The sequence below is a fragment of the Ostrea edulis genome, chromosome 5, assembly GCF_947568905.1.
Source record: "Ostrea edulis chromosome 5, xbOstEdul1.1, whole genome shotgun sequence".
NCBI classification, from domain to species: domain Eukaryota; kingdom Metazoa; phylum Mollusca; class Bivalvia; order Ostreida; family Ostreidae; genus Ostrea; species Ostrea edulis.
The window spans coordinates 63,997,763-64,011,818 of NC_079168.1; the positions used below are offsets into that span (position 1 = coordinate 63,997,763).

The 14,056-nt window shown below is 36.8% G+C and overlaps 1 protein-coding gene across 1 annotated transcript; it reads left to right on the forward strand.

The window, feature by feature from the left end:
• Positions 1–10,129, forward strand: LOC130054984 (crystal protein-like). The gene is made up of 5 exons (XM_056166124.1): positions 1–164; positions 5,657–5,777; positions 6,459–6,648; positions 7,003–7,133; positions 9,143–10,129. Exons 1-5 carry the CDS (start codon positions 1–3, stop codon positions 10,127–10,129), a joined length of 1,593 nt encoding a protein of 530 aa, XP_056022099.1.
• Positions 10,130–14,056: the final 3,927 nt, after the last annotated feature.

Below are 14,056 nucleotides of genomic sequence, written 5' to 3' on the forward strand. Positions count from 1 at the left end.
ATGGGAGGCACATTTCTGGGACTTATCTTAGTAACTATATTGTGTCTAGAATATGAAAGAGTGGGATGTGTTTTTGTAGAAACTACACACGGTTGGATCCAAGGAAAGATAACCCAAAATGCTATCGTGTTTCTAGGCGTACCATATGCTCACCCTCCAGCCCGGTATGTTACAGGTTACCAAGATAAGTTACACGCTGGGTATTCGGATACTAAGAACCGGGTCGGTCACTAAGAACCGGATAAATAATTTAAAACGCCGTTGTTGGGTTAAGTACATGGTATTTACTATCAGCGATCGTAACAAAAAAACATAAATGAATTGAAAAATCATCCCAACTATAATCATGTTTTGTTGTAACGCAGTTGTGGATATTAAATGTATGCGATCGTTTTGATATCGGAAGTTTCTAAGAAACCAACGAATTTTTAACTTTACTTATCTACTGAAGGAAAGTGAGATCCGATTGTATAACTCCACCAATATAGACGAGTAAAGTTAAAAACGTTTTGATTTCTCAGAAACCTTCGATAATAAAACGGTCGTGTACATTTAATATCCACTTACAATATTACAACTTTGGTTAGAACAAAGTACAATTATGGCTACGATGATTGTTCAATTCAATTTTGTTGTGAATACCGCATATGATCGGTGAGAGTGAATATTATGTACTAATATCAAAATGGCGGTTAAGTCTTTGACCCGCTTCTCAGTATCCATATTCCCGGCGTGTGTCACCTCTCTAGATAGCAAAACGTTTAAATGGGGAAGCATATGGGGATTGTGCTTTGTGACGGGAAAACGGCTATGCATGAAAATCATGCACTATTCTTAAATTTAAGTGAATGTACAAAGATCTTTTGATATGGATTACAGAGATTCGAAAGGAAATGTACATAGGCCATGGGGATCCGAGTTAAAATAGGTCCTCGGTACCCTTTGCTTGTCGTAAGAGGCGACTAAATAGGGCGGTCCTTCGGATGAGACAGCAAAAACCGAGGCCCCATTTCACAACAGGTGTGGCACGATCTTTTTTCTTGCTCAAAGGCCATAAGCGCGAAGCATAGGCCTGAATTTTACAATCCTTCACCGTCAATGGTGACGTTTCCATATGAGTGAAAAATTCTCGAGTAGGACTTTCAACAATATTCAATCAATCGATCTAGGGACAAGGTGACCCGTGGACAAGCTCAACCTAATAATTATGGTAAATGCAGGATATGGAATATTTTATGAACCATGGATCTTATCTGTCAAAAGACTAGTCGTGTCAACCTGTAATATACGACATGCCCATCAGAATGATTGAATATTGTTGAACGTCCCCATTGCCGGTGAAGGACTTTATTTACGGTCTCATCCGAAGGACCACCCCATTTAGTCGCCTCTTACGACAAGCAAGGGGCAGTGAGGGCTATTCTAACCCGGGTTCCCGTCCAAAGTTTGGTACAAATTGTACAGAGTGTTTCAGAATATTTGTCTCAAATGTTGTCATGGATTCTCAGCATTTTAGAACACCATTACCTCATTTGAAAAGTCTATAGAAGATTATAAGACAGGTGTATAAAACAGGAGCCTACTTAACATTAACATAAGTCTATTATCCCTTTTGCATGCTGTCCACAATCGGATGCTTTTTCAGATCTCCAGAATTCTTTATTACAAAAAAGTATACTGTTACTGTACAAAGATTAAAATTGTCAAGTTATTGATAGGTCAAAATGAAATACAGACTGTACTAATAGAACCCGACTTCCTGCTTATCGTCTGTACATGTATTTATTATACATGTATACCCATCAATGTTTTGTTTTTTGATACTGTGAATTTCGTAGAGTGCATCCTCTGAAACTGATAATGTCAGAATGACGTCACAATGCAACGTTTTTGTGGAAAATATTGACCGCGTCACAAACGAAACTGCTAACACACAAAATACAATTTCACTGTATGTCTGTATTTTTGATAATTTGGATTACATTTAGCATTTTTTAAATGTGGATTTAAAATGCATGAAGGTATATAATTACTACAGTAACTTGATCCGAAGAGTTGGATACGTCGAGTTGACATGTGCGGATCATCTGATCAAATTCGATGCTTCGCGTCTCGTGTGATCTATCATATATATATATTTATATCGTATGAATATATCTCGACTGTACAGGTATATATCGTCTGTACAGGTATATAAACTAATGTTCTTCCCTGACCATGAACTTGTGGTCCTGTAAGAGTGGACACTGGCCAGGCCTCGGAGAGCGTCATCCACACAACTGTCCACTGAGTTTACTATTTGGCCATGTTTACTCGAACATCTCATTGGTTCATTCTACATAACTGTATGATAACCGATATACATATGTATACATTACGAAAATAATGCTGCTTGGAAGCGTCTCATAATGCCTCCAATCTTTATAAATGACCATGGAACATACACCCACCACAGAAGTCAAGGCAGCAGCAGCAGCAGCACCACCACCACCACCACCACCACCCCCTCACAAAAAAAAACCCCCAACAAAAACCAAAAAAAAACAAAAAAACAACAACCAATAGTCCGAATCTGGTTTTAGTCTTTACACAAAGCTCACCAATAGTTGTTCTAGATTGTCACCTAAGGCTGAGTAAATGTAAATTGATTGTTTTTCAATGCCTTTCATATGTGGACATAGACGTAAATTTTTAATAGACCTATTACAACAACGTTCTAGCATGATGCATGTAATGTTTACACATTTTGAGCTCTATATCATATCAACAACAGAACCTTTTCCCAAAGACGTTCTGGACAAGGAAAGACAACAATTCTTGTATGACATGCTTTTTGTCGTCGTACATGTGCTTCCATAGAGGAACGTAGAATGAATGATTGGAATCAAATCGTCCACAACGAGGATAGTTTCACTTCACTGCGTTTGTATACCGAAAATTTAACAATTTGGTTCTCTTCTAATGCCTTTTATATAAAGAATGGATATGCATTTAAACTAGAATATATATGATATAAAATTGTTATCAAAATGCGAAATAAAAAAAATTGGAAATCATTGACGGATATACACATATATAAAATATCTGCATTAAAAGTTACTTTTAATTTAATTTATCCAAGAGATATTTATTGAAATGTTTTTTAATAATTCTGAAATATAACATTAGGGAAATACGGCAAGAAAGAAATGCGTATAGGAGACTAGGAAGAATTTTGAAGTCAAGTATTTCATTATAAAGCAACGTAGTAGTTTCAACAACAAAAGTATTTTGAATGCTACAGTCTGCTAATTAAAGGGCATCAGAGTGCTACAGTCTGCTAATTAAAGGGCATCAGAGTGCTACAGTCTGCTAATTAAAGGGCATCAGAGTGCTACAGTCTGCTAATTAAAGGGCATCAGAGTGCTACAGTCTGCTAATTAAAGGGCATCAGAGCGCTACAGTCTGCTAATTAAAGGACATCAGAGTGCTACAGTCTGCTAATTAAAGGGCATTAGAGTGCTACAGTCTGCTAATTAAAGGGCATCAGAGTGCTACAGTCTGCTAATTAAAGGGCATCAGAGTGCTACAGTCTGCTAAATAATGGGTATCAGAGCGCTGTAGTCTGATAATTAATAGTTATGAGAATGCTACAGTCTGCTAAATAATGGTTATCAGAGTGCTACAGTCTGCTAAATAATAGTTATCAGTGCTACAGTCTGCTAAAGAATAGTTATCACAGTACTAGTCTGCTAAATAATGGTTATCAGAGTGCTACGGTCTGCTAACTAATGGTTCAGGGGTATTATAACGCAAATTCATATGCATTCAGACCATTTCATCGCACTTTGAAATAAGTTCCTTTTTTTAAAATTTGAATTTTGTCCGCCGTCTGCCCAGCATTAACTTTTCAAACTTTCTTTATTCCTCTCAAATCAAATGTAAATAAAGGTAATTATGTTCAATTTGTCTTCTGTTATATCTCTAAAGCATTTGACAGAGTATGGCACAAGGACATTCCTTTCGAATCAAAACATTATGGTATAGCTGAAAAATTAATTGAGAGGGTTGGTAACTATTGTTAGCTGGTTTTACATCGATCTCAAGAGCTACCAACTCAGGGGTGCCTCAAAGATCAGTACTAGGACCCTTCTTATTCGTATTATATATTAATGATATAAGTGCCGATTTAACAAATCATGTGAGACCTTTTGCTGACGATACATCTATATACGAGTATGTAATAGTTGATGATGATGATGACGATGATGTTAAATCTGCATATTTATTATCCAGTGATCTTAGGAAAATTGATAGATGGTCTAGAAAAACTGTAAACCTAAATTTTAGCAGGAAAAATATAAATCACCCTGCAGTTTCACTTGGCAGAGATGGACCAGTTATGGAAAAGGTTGAAACTCATATGCATTTAGGAATAAGTTTCCAATATTATAGGATGGTAAATGGAGAAAACACATACTCGTACTTATATTCATGCAAAAACATGCAGTGGATTGAATATATTAAGAATGTTAAAAGGGATTCATTGATAAAAAATTACTTTGCTTTTGTACGTCCTGTACTCGAATATTCAGATATTGTTTGGGATAACTGCTCAAGAGATGCCAAATTACTGGAAGATGTTCAAATTGCACCTGCAAGAATAAGAACCGGTTTAAGAATAAATTCATTAAGACAATACTGTATGAGGAACTTGGGTGGGATTCTCTAGTAACTAGAAGAAAGATATACAAACTTCTTATCATTTTATAGAAAATATAGTTTATGGATTAACTCGCCCAATATTTACAAGACTTACTGCAACCATGTTTCCTACCTCAGAATTCTTACCCCCTAAATAAGAAATCAGGACCCTCTTAAGTTTAATGTTCCATTAGCTAAATCTGCTTCATATATGAATAGCTTTATTTCTTCAACTATAAAACTATGGAATGACTTATTTCTTGAAATTAAAAGTCTTCCAAAGGATGATAGTAACGGAAATGAATGATGATAGTAACGTAAGAATTTTCGTTACTATCATCCTCGCTGTTTTTTCAACGACGAATTTTCTGTTTATATGAGCCGTATAAAAGATAAAATAACACCTGATCGTAATTGTTGCTAGTGTATGATATTTCTTACTTACATATCATTCGCAAATAAACAGTACAAATAGATATAATAAGTAAACGTGGTCTTTCCGGAATTTCCTTCCGCCATCTTGGGATGATAGTAACGATCGTTACTATCATCAGTTTAATACCAGTGTATATAGGCAGTGCCTGCGCTGTCCGATCCTATTGTGAATTATCATAATGAAATACTGTTCAAATATCATATGGAGGGAGGGGGGGGGGGGGGCTGCAATAAGGTTTTACATTGATTTTTTTTTTAAAATATTGTCTTCTCAAATTAAGAGACAAACATCCTCATGTAATATGTATAACTGTTTTTGTTGAATAATGATTGATCCCAGGATGATGACGGGGTACAGACTTTGTTTGATTTATTACAAAGTAATATACAAGAAAGTTGATTGACATCCCCGTGAATTGCACAATAAATTTTAAAGGAAATCTTCAAGCACAGAAGAATTTTACACCTCCTCGAATTAGGCCCCGTCCCCTTAGGTTATGTGAAACCCACGTGATGACAGAATCTGGCTGTGTTTTAGATGGGAGGATCCACGGGAGCCTTTACGTTGGAGCTTTATCTTGGATGCTCGACGGGTTCGCCCAATGTGTTTACAGGCACCATGTCGCAAGAACCAGATGCTGGGGTGGTGTTTACCACAGGTAAATCTAGGCATGGATAATGCAGTATACACTTTTTGGTATTTACAAACACATATTTCACACAAGACGAAAATCAATAATAGCTGTTAACAATTACAGCAAAATTGTTGCACAATAAAACCGCCATAGGAGCGTGATGAAAAGGTGAATATAACAGTGATCAATCTCATAACTCCTATACGGAATACAGAATCAGGAGTTTGGGAACAAGGACCCCAGGATGTACCAGAGGCGGGATCAGGTGCCTAGGAGGAGTAAGTTACCTGTAGACCGGTCACACACGGACCCCAGGATGTACCAGAGGCGGGGTCAAGTGCCTAGGAGGAGTAAGTTACATGTAGACCGGTCACACCCGCCGTGAGATCTATATCTTTATCTGGTAAACAGAGTAATTCGTAAGCCTCACAATTGCATATGAAACACGTCAGATATAGATACATGGGATGTGCACTCATTTCTTTTAAAGAACAAACAATTGCACGAAATACTAGAAAACTTGGAAACCATGCCAAAAGTATTACAATGAATAATTATTCATATACTGTGAAACATTTCTCAAAAATACATAATATATCATTGCTGGAATAGATTATAGAATAAAATGATGCTATTATTTAACTCATCAAAAACAAAAATTCCGGATGATAAAAGGACTTTCAAGTTACCTTTCATTCATTGAAGATGTCCGAAGATTGCCTGTACCTAAACGTGTATATCCCACTCAACACTTCCTCTGGTAGTAGAAAAGCGGTAATGGTGTTCCTCCACGGAGGAGCGTTTGAGTCCTACACTGCTGGTGCCGACATCTACAACTCGGAGTTATTAGCCAACAGGGGTGATGTCATCGTTGTTACCGTAAATTATCGACTTGGTAAGATATGGAAAAAACTAGTTTAAGTAAGTTTTGCAGTGTTACATGCAATGTACGCTCGCGCACACATGCGCTGAAAAATCAAGATCAAATGTGTACTTTTTAATGAAATTGAAGGTCAAAGTCAAAGCTTAAAGACACAGTGTTCGCTCCACTGTCGCGATGCTATCTGCGAACGAGTAAGGTACTTGTAAAACAAAAGGTTTAATTGATAAACTATAATAGCTGACGAATAAAATGGTAGAAAATATACAATATACATATGTATTTTTGATATCTTAGCGCATTTTTATTTACATCAGTTTAGTTACCCAATCCATGTAATGACATACATGTACTTTAATCATCTTCCAGGGGCACTGGGATTTCTTGTCACAGGAACTGGTCCAAATTTAGCGACAGGGAATTATGGGATTAAGGATCAGCGATTGGCGTTGGAGTGGGTGAATAAAAACATCCAAAAATTTGGTGGAAACCCAAACACTGTAAGATTAAATCAAAGTACTGAGAAGCGCTACGCTTGTTTTTATAATGATCCAATAGTGATACTTGCACTTGCATGTTTAAACACAATTTTCAAAAAATTTGATGCAATTTCCAAGTCATGGAAAAAATGAATTATATTGGAACACTTTTCTAAGCAATTACAAGTATAAATGCTTGTTCTACTAGTATAACTAGTAGATGATGTTTTTCCTTATGAAATGGGATTTTTTTATGCTTGTAATTGAACAATTTTTGTCATCATTCGATCTAGTTCGATTCTTCATTGTAAGAATGAGTGGTAATGGGTCCCATTGAAAAATGCACCATTTTGTAAATGAGATTTATTTAAGAATAATGCTTGATTTTCCTCAATGTTTCCACACAATAACATTCAGAACAAATATCTGTTTATAATTGAAATAATAGTATTAATCAAAAGGGAAAAGTTACAAAGCAATATTCCAAGTATATACATGTATCTCAATAATCTCATGAATGTTCTCAGATGATTCCAAAAGAATTCTCATTCATCTGATAAAACGTCAGAAATATGTCTCATTATATCACATCAATCAAACCTTTATCTTTACTGTCATAACAATAATATAGATATGATTTTATGATTACTGTATTATAAATGTATTCAATCCAGGGGCCCATAGTACCCTATGTGAGGATTGATAGAGGGTTTTCGAATCCACTGTATATTATGAATATTTATATATGCAATATGACATTATGTAACAATAATAGCTTCTTTACATGGTCTAGAAACCCACAACTTGAGGTATCTTGGCCTTTAGTACCGTAGCGCAGGATAAACGATGAACTTGTGTGTAGAATAAAAATACCTTAAGCTATGAAGGTTCCTTTTCTATAAACCATTAAAATCAAATATCTAAATTTGACAATATTATCATAGCCAATAGTTTTCCATATTGCCAATTAAACATGTACTATATAACATAATCAATTAATACATGTATATCATTGTGTACTATAGATATGTCCAATCCAGGGGGCCCTAGGTGAGGATCAAACTGGAGTATCCGCGGGGACTTTACCCCCACTATTCATCCTGTTACTTTATAATGAAAACATACAAAACCTTCCCATTAAAAAAAAAGAATAACTAGATAAAAATAGGCTATACTAAATCTATATGATTTTGAATCGTTTTTCAAATAATTCCAAAAATAATATTAACATTCTCAAACTTGTTTCTTCTCAATTGACTAGAACCAAAAAAAAAATCTAATTTTCAAATTGGTCGTTTTAACGATCTAGTTCGTCAATACAACCTATCATTGGGTCAAATGCTGTCTGACATGTTTCATACCGATTGTTAGGCCGTTCTTGGCACACTGATTTTGACTACGGATAACTCCGTTTACCTGATCAGGATATAGGGCTCACGGCGGGTGTGACCGGTCGACAGGGGATGCTTACTCCTCCTAGGCACCTTATCCCACCTCTGGTGTGTCCAGGGGTCCGTGTGTGTCCAACTATCTACTTTGTATTGCTTATGGAGTTATGAGATTGATCACTGTTCGTTATCTTCACTTTTTTTTTGAAAGTTTTAAAAATTACATTTATTATAACGTTATCTCTGAACTAAAAGTTTTGATCTACATATGATTGTTTAGTATTATAGTATAATGCAATAAAATTTCTTTACCTAGACACGAAAGTTTAAAACACAAAGTCCACATAACTGTTTCCGTTTTCTTATCAATACAACGAATACGTGTACGAGTTATAGAAAATGATATTGTTTTGGTATTCTGTTGTGTAGTCACTTGAAAATTCATAAGAATGCAACTCGAAAAGTACTAATTTTTTGTATGTAAATCTACGTCAAATGGTTAGGGTTTCCATAGTACAACCCATTAGAAATTATTGCTAAAGACGTCAAAATATCTAAAATAGCTAAATATTACAATTATTCATTAAATCAGCGACTTTATCTTTCTCTAAATATTTTTGAAAATGTTCTGTTTACTTTAAGGTTACACTTTTTGGACAAAGTGCTGGCGGGTTGTCAACATGGATTCACTTAACTTCGAGGAAAGTGGACAACTTGTTCCAGAGAGCCATCATTCAAAGTGGCACTTTCAGCATTCCTCTCAAGACATTTCAACAAGCACTGTCTCAAGGTGTTGAATTCAGTCGCATTCTTAATTGTTCTCCGAATGATATCCGATGCATGCGCCGGAAGTCACCTATGGATATTTTGAATGCCCAGGCGTCGGCCAGAGGAAATATCAACGCTATTCAACAATTTTTGCCGTGGTCACCGCACTATGACGGGGATGAGGTTCCGGTAAATCCTCATTACGCCATAGAGAGGGGGCTTTTTGCCAATAAATCACTCATTATCGGCACAACCGCAAATGAAGGATTGACGTACGTTTACAAATTATTTAAGTCACCTATGAATATGATGACCTATTCTGGAATATTGTTAATGTTAAATCGAAAGGAAGCGTTCACATGGCTTTCCAGATATCCTCCGAGAAATGCACACGATTTTCGCAAAGTGTTGTCAGACCTTGCCACCGACTACTTATTTACTTGTCCGACAAGACAGGTCGCATTCGACATTGCCTTATCAAATCCTAGTGTGTGGCTGTATGTGTTTGACCATGGCATGAAATTTTTAAATGGTACAGGTCTTATGGAGAATTGCCATGACAACGCCTGCCATGGGGGTGAAATACCATATCTGTTTCAAAACGTCCAGAAAGTGCTTCCTCTTAGTCCAGAAGAAATTCGTCTAGAAAACGACCTTCTCTATTATTGGACAAACTTGGCAAAATATGGAAATCCAAATGGAGCTATCACAAATAATTCAACTATCATATGGCCATCTTACGGCCTGGCGTCTAAATTTCCAATGGCTGTAATGCACTTCCAGGTTCCAATGTCCAATGTAACGCTGGATTACAAGGGTATTTCTTGTGATAAGTTTAATAAATCTTATTTTAGAACATAAAATTATATATTTTATACTGATTTTTGTTCTATCTGTTCTGTTTTAGTGAATAAAATATTTACTCTTTAGAAACAGGTTTTACCCAGTTATTTTATTAGTATATTTGATTTTTTCAACCCACAAAGAATAATATGTATAATAGCAAAAGGCCAATTCCTACATACTGTACAATATTCTGTCAAATATGACATTTCCTGGAAGGAATTTTTTTATGTAAGTGATCGCCCTCTGCAGTCATGAATGAAATACAGCATATTAGATGTTCAAACATTTACATTAATCAGCCTAGTAGAAAGGATGAAGAAAGGATACTTGTGTTCAGTGGTCTCTGTATCCAGCATTTGCAGTCATGCGTGCTATTCCCTTCGGCTCATAGAGGATCAACTTATGTAACAAAAGGCCTATAGGTCACTGTGCTAACATGAACCACATTACTCATACTGTTCTTCATCAGAAGATTTTAAAAATAATTTAACTCTCTTTATTCCCATGAAATTTTGACCCCGTATTGTTCTGCGTATGATCAGTTTTTAATCCGAGGCAGGCTACTGACAAAAAAGTTGATGGTGCAGGGGTTTCGTTTAAAATCAGCATTTCGCAAATTCTATGGTCGTTATAACGTTCTAATTTGCCAATACAACCTATTATTGAGTGAAATGCTCTCTGCCGTGTTTCATACGGATTGTTTGGCCATTCTTGGCACACTGATTTTGACTACGGATAACTCCGTTTATTTAAGCAAGATATAGGGCTCACGGCGGGTGTGGCCGGTCGGTGGGGAGTGATTGCTCCTTCTAGGCACCTGATCCCACCTCTGGTATATCCAAGGGTCCGTATTTGCCCAACTCTGTTTTATATTGCTTGTGGGAGCTATGAGATTGATCACTGTTCGTTTTCCCATTTACGTCATTCAATCCTTTTACTCGTCCGGAATGGATAAAAGTCGTTAAAGAACTTCACACAATTGAACGTTCTAAGCGTCTTGTATGGATATCTGAAGGACGTCCTCGCGGTATGAACTTTACATCATATCGAAATTATAAATGAACAAAGCGACTGTTTCGTAACGCTCTGAATGAAGAACATGAAAAATACATGTGTAAGGTTTACCGTGACCTCGACAATGCGGCAGAAGGTGGCATACGTCTATTTTGGAAATTAGCCAAACCTCTAGAATTTATCCCAAAATAGAAGACAACAATGGTCAGATTCAAAATGACCCAAATAGTGTAGCGGAAGTCTTTGCTTCTCATTTTGAAAACATTTACAGTCCTTTAGAAGAAGAACATTTTGATTCTAACTTTAAATACGAAGTTGAGAATAATATTAGCAACATTATAAAAGAATGTGAGGTTGATGTTAGTGACTTACCGGGTGGTAAGATAGAATTGGAGGAACTTACACCAATTATAAATAATCTAAAGTTACGGAAAGCACCTGGCCATGATTCACTAACAAATGAACATATAATTCACGGAGTTAAAATTCTTACCCTCTGTCTTCTGAAAATGTTCAATGCAGTCATAGCCTGCGGTAATATTCCCCATGATTGGAAGCGCGGCTTAATAGTTCCATTATACAAAGGTGGAGACAAATCGAAAGCCGCATGCACCAGTTATAGGCCTATATCTCTTTTGCCCTGCTTTTTTAAAATACTTGAGAAAGTAATTCTATCCCTTGTATCAAAACATTTCCCAAATGCCCAACAACAAGGTTTTCAAAAATATCTAGGTTGTTTAACCGCGTCGTTTAATTTACAAGAGACAATTTTTCATAATATAGAACAGGGCAACAATGTTTATGTTAGTTTTTGGATAGCAGTAAGGCTTTTTATACTGTTTGGAGGGATGGCCTCATGTTAAAGCTTTACAAACTTGGAATAAAAGGTAAAACCTGGTAACTAATTAATAACTGTCATAAAGGAACATCTAGCTCTATTGTTATAAATCAAACCCAATCTAGATGGTTCTCTGTTGATCAAGGTGTAAGACAAGGTGGTGTTTTGTCTACATTTTTATATCTTGTTTATATTAACGATCTTGTTGATAAATTAGAGCTAAGTAGTCCTAATATAGGTGTCCTTAATGTTACGAGCAGCTGTTCCTCATTGGCAGATGATATATACTACTCAGAATTTGATAAGGATCATATATATTTTTCTGTTTTAAAAATTAATAACTGCATAACTGGCAATATTGTGTCCAAGTGAAATCAAAAACGTCTTCAACAAACTTGCACGTGCATTTCATGTCATGGGAAATGCGTTTCTCATCACAGTTTATGCTTTTGCTACCATTGCACGATTTTCACTCAGGCATCGGTGTCTGATTCTTTCTAAAATTTCAAACTCTCTTGAGTGTTTACACTACGTTTATCAACACAATGCCCCCTCAACGTGCAAGGCGTCGCCTGACGACAGAACAACTGGGCAGATGTATTGGAATGCTTGACGCTGGCTATTCACAACGTGACGTTGCAAATGCACTAAACGTCAGCCAGAGCGTTGTAAACAGGGCTTGGAACCGACAGCAAACTTTTGGTACAGCAGCACACCGACATGGGGGTGGTCGTCAGAGGTCGACAACCCAACGCCAAGACCATTTTGTGGCTCTTCAGGCACGACGCCATCCCTTCTGGACAGCAACCAGCCTACGTAGCGCGCTCGCCGGACTTGAACCCGATTGCGCATGTATGGAACATGCTGTAGGTTGCCCTTTCACGCCGTAGAGCACAACCCACAACTTTTGGCAGAGCTCGGAAACGCCCTCGTGGAAGAGTGGAACAACCGGTGCTTATTGACAGCATGGCTCGACGTTGTCAAGCCGCCATTGATGCAAGAGGAGGCCATAACCGGAATTGACACTTCATCGACTAAGTGTAATGATGGACTATCCCCAAAAACTGTGTAATCTTTTCTCTGGTTTGCTGTTAACTTTTTGTAATGAAATGCCTTTTGGTGTTGTTATCAGATTTTAAGCATTCCGTATTGATAAAAGTTCATGCCGTTCATGAATTTTCATTCATAACCTGAGTAAACACGTTTTTGAGTCAAATTTATGTCTTTTGTTATGTTAGTGGTAAATTACACACATATAACCTAGTGATCCTTATCAAATTTTGATTAGTATATATATTGCATTGGATTTTCTCTCATATCTACGTATGCAAGATACAGATATTCTATGAAAGAAAGGTATGTAAGATATTTCTATCTTTCATATCACGTGACGTTTATCTTACATATCCCGTGACGTCATAATCAATACACAACTAGCTTGCAACTTACCTCGCCTCGATTGACGAACACAAGCGTCTGCAAAGCTCTTGTACAAAAAATGACAGATTGTAATGTCCCTGATAATCTCCAGGTGTATGTGACCGGACACAAAAATACACATTCCTTGAACAATTACTGCACACTCAACAACAGTCACAAATTCCTCATACACCTATGTCATCCGGTGCATTATGCCAGTTCACAGAAACCCAGCCCACACGGTCTATTACTTCTAGGCCTACCTCCACATTCACTCTGTCAACGTCTACTGTCCGTGTCTCAGGTGAAATAAGTGCCTTCAATGTCTATGAGACTCGAGTCCTTGCACGCGTAAAAAACGAAAGTCTAGCCATGCCCATATTCACCAACAAAAACCACTTGGAATTCCTCTTCACACACTCGTCATTAAATAACTGCTCAATTAATATCAATATCAATGCTCCTCTAAGAAAAAAAACCCGTGCAGTTGTGGATTCATATTCTGATTAGGTCTGTCAAAATGTTTCGCGCTGATGACTGTCGAGTTACGTCACGCATCACCCTGATTATTGATTTATTCAAAGAGGAATAACTCTAATACAATTCACATACACTTGTCGGCCGATTTTTTGTCGGCAACGTAGTTGCCAAAATGAAGGTCGTAGAATTCG

Excerpts from the sequence above, each read along its gene's own strand:
- LOC130054984 (XM_056166124.1), top strand. The coding sequence starts at position 1 with ATGGGAGGCACATTTCTGGGACTTATCTTAGTAACTATATTGTGTCTA. Across the intron at positions 5,778-6,458 it reads TGGGGTGGTGTTTACCACAG|ATGTCCGAAGATTGCCTGTA; the intron begins GTAAATCTAGGC and ends CATTCATTGAAG. Across the intron at positions 7,134-9,142 it reads TTGGTGGAAACCCAAACACT|GTTACACTTTTTGGACAAAG; the intron begins GTAAGATTAAAT and ends GTTTACTTTAAG.